Here is a 6,927-nt window from a genome sequence, read left to right as displayed (position 1 = left end):
ATCCTATAAGTATGAAAAATATTTTTTTATCTAAAATGTGGATGAATATACACCTTGAGCAACTATAACTAACATAATATCGCTACGCTAATACAGGGTGTTGATTTCAATCCTCGCCATATTTAGGGAGTCGATTAAGTAGCTTATTCTGATCACGAATCAGTAAAAAATTGACTTAGAAAAAAATTAAAACGAACTTTAACTTTAGTTAGTCAAAGAAAAATACCTATTTACACTACCTACTTTGCGTGGCTTCCTTCAGGCTGTCCGACATGATAAGCGAGCGATCCGCGTAGCTCGATGATGCCGCAGTGTAAACTTATTAGTATTGCGAGCTACAGTACAGTTGATATCGCACGGAAAATATTCGCCAAATTCCACTTTAGTTTGTATTTTTTTTGTGGATAATGCGTCTATGTAAGTCATAATAGATCACCTAAATAAATATGGCGAGGATTGAAATCAACACCCTGTATAGACACAAAATACTAACGTGTATTACGAATGATTGGCAGTTCATTAAAGCATCAATGAAATGTAACTTATTCGAAACAATATTATTGCCAATTTACTTTAATTCTAACTTACGACTTCTACAACTATTTACAGTGATCGTGGATTATGACCCTTAAAACTATCACATTTGAAATTGCTAAAATTTTTATACCTTCCACCTTTTTTTACAATTTTACACTTTAATTTCCTCCGAGCTTATCATTCCCAAATTTTAATTATAATTACTAATTTTACTAAACGAGATTAAAATAGCAATTCCTTACAAAATCACAAACCTCACTTCTGCGACAAGTCGAGTACTTATGCGACTAATCGCAAGTCTTTACTACACGAACTGCGCCGTGCCGGTGTCTTTCCAACAGCTGAAGCAGCAAGGCAGGGCGCACATGAGCGTGTTTTTAAACGCGTCCCGGAAATCGCGGTTGAAGTACGCGTAGATGAGCGGGTTTAGAGCGGAGTTGAAGTAGCCGATCCAGAAGAGTACGCCTACTACTACAGATGGCGTCTCGCAAGGCTCGCCGCAGAGGTTCGTTGTCACATACCTGTGGAGAAAAAGTAATTTTATTTTTGAAATTGACAACATTTTCTGGCAGAGATGAGTGGCCTTTCGAATCAGACTTCCGATGGGTACTTTCATCATCATCATTTCAGCCACAGGACGTCCACTGCTGAACATAGGCCTCCCCCAATGATTTCCACAATGGCTGGTTGGTGCCAGCCTGCATTCCTGCTACCTTTATGAGGTCGTTTACCCTTATGGGTACTTTACTCACGGGTTTTTGCTATATTAATTGACAAAAAAACAATACAAAGCCCCTCTTTGCACTGCTAACCACTATAAATCCAATTTAAATTGAAATTCTCGTGTTTTGCCAACTTTATTGAAAGTCGATTTTTATCACTTCCCATACACGAAAGTGACCCGGTTTTAAAGGTAATGAAATGTGTGTACTCACCAAAGAAAAAATGGTAGCCAACACAGCAAAAACGCGCCAACTATGATGCCAAGTGTGCGCGCCGCCTTATGCTCCGCGCGCCAAGATTTTCCCGCCGCACGCAGAGACGCGCCTGCAACAGACGGGCGGTTTTTAAAACGCTTGTAGTTAAATAAAAATAATACCATAAAATCGTTTATTTCTCTCTTCACAAAGTAGGAAACACGCGTATTTAAATACAAAGGTCTTATGCTAGTAGTCTTACGCTCGTATTCACAAACGGGTGACACATGAAACAATCACAGATCTCTATACAACGCTGTACGATCGATTTTCTGCTTCACATAAGCAAGCATCGTTTGTGAATGCGGGCATTAGCTTAGTTCCTATCACACTTGTGAGAGACTGGTGCCTGAAGTAGGTTTCAAAGAAACCTGCGACACAGGTCGCCAAAAATGTAGTTTAACAGTATTATATGCTTTGCGTGATGGTTCATCATCATCGTCATCATTTCAGCCAAAGGACGTCCACTGCTGAACATAGGCCTCCCCCAATGACCTCCACATCGCACAGTTGGCAGCGGCCTGCATCAAGCGCCTTCCTGCTAACTTTATCAGGTCGTTGGTCCACTTTGTAGATGGACGTCTCACGCTGCGTTTTCCAGTACGTGGCCTCCACTCCAGAACCTTGCTGCCCCATCGGCCGTCAGTTCTGCGTACTATGCCCTGCCCATTGCCACTTCAGCTTGCTAATCTGTCGGGCTTTGTCAGTGACTTTATGTGAGATGGTTGCAGAAAAGTTCTCGAGTGGCGACCACGGGCCGGAAGACGTAGTGTGGGTAAGCCCCCCACTAGGTGGACCGACGATCTGGTGAAGGTCGCGGGAAGTACCTGGATGTGGACGGCGCAGAACCGGTCGTTATGGAAATCCTAGGTTTTTATCTAGCAGTGGACGTCATTATGGTGAAACGAACGCTTTGCGATTAGACAACTTTATCTTTGTACATTATTCTTTTCGAGAATATGAGTAAATATTATACTATAGCCTTGGATTGAATTAATTTCAATATTCAGAGTCTACATTTTAGACCAATAACAGGACAGAATTTTGAGGGCCGTTACGTAATACGGGTCCAATTAAAATGATTGCGATCTTAACTCAAAATTAACCTTGAGAACTTTGATAAGCATTAGCTTAAATCACCAAAGTTTTCATTGCTTACAATTTATTAAGTGGTTTTAGTATTACAGCTAAAATCATGAGGGTTATTATAACAAAAGATTTAAAGAATACTGTCTAAGTATTTCTAATAAAATTAGCGGGATCTATCCATTATACTTAATTTGATTATTATGTTAACTTATGCCGTCAATTAAGAAAATGGAGTTGTTACTTGAATGTCAACAAAATTTGGAGCGACTTGATTAAATAACAATGTTTTAGTACTCATTTAGTGGGTAGATTTAAGAACTTTTTAATAACGTAACCACTAAGATGTAAAAGCTCTTCAAGGGCAATCTTAAGAACATTTTGGTTTATTCCGTCACATTTTTAATTATTTGTGACCATTTTTTCTTTTTTTACTAAACAGTTGAACTCTTTTTAGCTATAAGTGATAGGTTCCTGTGATGAAACTTTGAATTGTGCCTTTCATAATTTTGTTTTTAAAATATAATTGTAAGGCATTATGTAGTACATAAGCTGTAAAGAGTTATTAAGTACTGAACACACACATTTTCTATGTGAAACATAGAAAGGTAAATTAAATAAATAAATTCAGTACGTAAGCTTCACTAAATTATGAACTCTATTGGAAGACTCTGGTAAGTGATAGATATCAACTGGAAGAGAATGCCAAATGGCATGAAGTTCGCCTTATGTACTGTGTCTATATGATTATAAGTTTTATACATATAAATCTGCAGCAGCTGTTAACCTTACTGATAACATAATGGATTTGATAGCAATACCTAGTTCGAACGTCATAATAACTAAACAATATACACAAAAGGTATAATAACGTATCAATACTAATGCCAAGGCCTCCATGAATTACTAAACAGTTATTTATAACGGTCAGCAATAACTGTACTCTCATAGATTATCGTTTAGTTGATACCATTTCTCTTGACATGAAAGGGGTCAATTAGCTGTTAATGATCGATGCTATCGAATAAATTATTAGGGCTTTAACGATTATCAAGGGCATGGCCGTGAGAAAATAGTCTCTTAATAATAAAACGATTATTTTCATGGTCATCATCAGATCATTTACGCCCGTATTCAAAACATTACTATGAGGTCTCACAGTGCGCGTGGACGCACAAGGTGACACACGAACCAATCACAGTCATAATCATGGTCATTTATTCCATAAAGAACAATAACATTATCGTGGAGCTGTAAACAACGCTGTGCGTTCGATTTGCTGCTGCACTTAAGCAAGCACCGTTTGTTAATACGGGCGATAGTATCTACTTCAAGAGAATGACTGTCTTTAATATACCAGAGGCAAACATTGTCAGGTCATGTCTCTACTGCAGAGGATTCGCGCCTTGATAAACGTATATCGAGGAATTTTATCGATTTTATACGATAAGCCCATTTGACGTCTAAAAACATCGATAAGATTTTGTCATGGTGGACATTCTAGGATAGTTCTCTCTAATTTATCACAGGAAAATGATGGATTTAGATTACAATCTCCATGATTTTATTTCACACAAGCTTAAATAAATACACCGATGAAAATGCAGAATATGATGAAAATTCCATATACCGCGAGTCTATTCGGGATAGCGCCATCTATTAAAGTAATTTGAACTAATTATAAGTGCGATTGCCACAAAAGGCATGAGGAAAAGGGCACTGTAACAATTATTGTGACCTTATCTTATGTTTTTTATTTTTATTATTGACAAAAGTAATACCACCATGAATGATTGCGACGCATGTCCACGTTATTGTTAGAACAGTCTTTAAACATGTTGGTTTAAATTCCCCAAAGAAGCGTAATAAAACTTCAAATTTAAGGAAATAAGCTCGAGAAAAGCAAGCTACCCTCAGTAGCAGAAAATAAAATGCACGTCTTAAAACGGTACTAAAACTAAAAAGCGTACGGATTTTCATCTTCCCAGTATCTTTTCGGAAACTGGAACTTTCTGGGGAATGGTAAGTTTTCTATTAAGAAATAGCTTTTCGACAGAAACACTTTATCGCGTGCGTCCCTGTTTCAAAAACCGGAATAAAAACTATCCTATGTCCTTTTCCGGGGCTCAAACTGTCTCTATGCCAAATTTCATCAAAATTGGTTCAGTGGTTTAGGCGTGAAAGCGACACAGACAGACAGAGTTACTTTCGCATTTATAATATTAGTATAGATTCATCCATTGTAGAATTGATTTTTCGATGTCATTGGGAATACGACATTGCACTGGCCTTCGACGATTACTTGGAAACGCGATGAAAAATACATCGACTGCATTAACCTCAAGGTCAAGACGGCTATCAATCGATTAAGCTAGTTGTACGACATTGAAGTGGGAGTCGATTTTATTGTTTCGGTTGAAGAAACTTTTAAAGTGCCCTCTTGATTTGTTATTTTAACTATCACTTTAGGGTTCGGTGTTCGCTATCTTTTCTCTCCATTATTGATTTAACTATCACTGAGTATGCCTAAGGATTGGGAGTCCATTATAATTTGATTTTAAGTGACAGTGTCAGTAAAATATTTTTTATGTAGGTAGGTATTCTATTTAAAACTTTTAAAAATTATAAATAAAAAGAATATGTCAATGTTCATCGGAAAAAAATAGGATTTGCACCATCTTACTTTAACTTTGACATACGTCAAAAATCTGTCAAACTCCACACAACCCCGGTTATAGTCATAGTTACGGTCAAAATTAGGTGGTGCAACTCAACCTAAATGAAAGAAAGAATTTTTCAAATCGGTCTAGTATAGAAAGATAATTATTATTTATCAAATTACCTTGAGCATTCAACTCCGTCGCAGCCTTCGCCAAGTCCCTCGTAGCCACCGCCGAAGAACAACTAGGCCTCCACCCTGGAGGCGGAGCATGACCACTCGAAGACCGCTTGTTCGACCCCCCAGAACAGTACCCCGAACTGGCAGTATCACAGCTCACGTTCACAGACTTCCTTGGACTTGCCTCTTTACTCGGACAAATGTCCCCCAAAGCCATCACTACTTCTCCCCCAAACTCCGTCTCTTCAGGACATTCTGTAAAGGTACTGTAATTCGGGCTAATATCTGAAGGTCTTCTATCAGGATGGAGGTAGTGCGAATGATGCGCAGAATGTGACGTATGCTTCATATGCACTGAGTTTAGGAGGATATTCGAAGACGTCCGAGTCAGTGCCTCTCTTTGCCGTATCGCTTCTCTAAATATCCTGCAGTACATAGATATCATGACCAGACTCGGAATCCAGAACGAGACACTTGACGATACTATCGCGTATACCATATTGACTTTGAATATGCACACGTCTGGGTTCGCTCTTCTGTATTGCCGATGCTGTTCGGTGGTATACCAGCCCATGAAGATTGGGACGAAGCTGATGAAGGCTGGCCAGAGCCAGACGTTGGCTAGCATGAAGCAAACGGTTCTATGAGTCATGGTGACAGGGTATTCTAGAGGTCTTACGATGGCATAATATCTGTCCACGGAGATGCAGCATAGATGAAGGATTGAAGCGCTTGAGAAGTACACATCCAAAGAGTTGTAGATATCGCAAACTAACGGTCCAAATAACCAGTCGTCTGTCAGTTCTGAAGAGGCGTTGAAGGTCATCGCGCACAAAGCAACGAGCATATCAGCAACAGCTAAACTAACAACGTAGTAGTTGGTCAAGACGCGTAGTTTCCTATGTCGGTGGACTGAGATGATGACGAGTGCGTTTCCGAATATAGCTCCTAAGATGATGGTGGTAAAGACTAGGCCTTTGAGGACGAGGGCAAGGGTGTGCGTCCAGGGGTGGTCGGGCGCGGCAGCGGGCGCCAGCGTCGAGTGGAGCTCGTGGAGGAACGCTGACTCCGTACCGCGCCCGCGCGCTTCTACCTCGCTCCGCAGCGCGCCATCTGTTGACAAAGATAAGATAAGATAAGATAAGCATTTATTGTTAATTGTGTTGATACAGTGGTGTTACATAAAAGGCACATAATGCTAAAGTACACAATTTATCCATTTCGGACGTACAATATAAATTGTCAAAAACATAATTAATTATTATTTGGATAATTATTTTGCAATGTCAGTTATTATAAAATTATTCATTACATTACATTAAAATATTCATTTAAATTATAAAAAGATTTGTCAAATAACCAGTCTTTGAGCGTTCGTTTAAATTTGATTCCCTCTAATTATTTTATAGTATTTGGCAATCGATTGAATATTTTTATTCCAGTTACGTATGTACTTTTTTCATAAATGTAACTAGAGGGTTTTACAAC

The 6,927-nt window shown here is 38.9% G+C and overlaps 1 protein-coding gene across 1 annotated transcript; it reads right to left on the bottom strand.

The window, feature by feature from the left end:
• Positions 1–397: 397 nt before the first annotated feature.
• On the bottom strand, positions 398–6,408 carry LOC135083692 (octopamine receptor beta-3R-like). Its single transcript, XM_063978402.1, has 3 exons — positions 5,443–6,408; positions 1,473–1,584; positions 398–1,058 (listed from the first exon to the last, which is right to left on the bottom strand). The coding sequence occupies exons 1-3, from the start codon at positions 6,284–6,286 to the stop codon at positions 842–844; spliced, it is 1,173 nt and encodes a 390-aa protein (XP_063834472.1). The 5' UTR covers positions 6,287–6,408; the 3' UTR covers positions 398–841.
• Between the last annotated feature and the right edge of the window lie 519 nt (positions 6,409–6,927).

This window comes from Ostrinia nubilalis, chromosome 24 (assembly GCF_963855985.1).
Source record: "Ostrinia nubilalis chromosome 24, ilOstNubi1.1, whole genome shotgun sequence".
Classification (NCBI taxonomy): domain Eukaryota; kingdom Metazoa; phylum Arthropoda; class Insecta; order Lepidoptera; family Crambidae; genus Ostrinia; species Ostrinia nubilalis.
This window is presented reverse-complemented; position numbering and strand designations above follow the sequence as displayed.

Excerpts from the sequence above, each read along its gene's own strand:
- LOC135083692 (XM_063978402.1), bottom strand. The coding sequence starts at position 6,286 with ATGCTCGTTGCTTTGTGCGCGATGACCTTCAACGCCTCTTCAGAACTG. Across the intron at positions 1,585-5,442 it reads GACGGAGTTGAATGCTCAAG|GCGCGTCTCTGCGTGCGGCG; the intron begins GTAATTTGATAA and ends CGTCTGTTGCAG. Across the intron at positions 1,059-1,472 it reads TGGCTACCATTTTTTCTTTG|GTATGTGACAACGAACCTCT; the intron begins GTGAGTACACAC and ends TTTTCTCCACAG.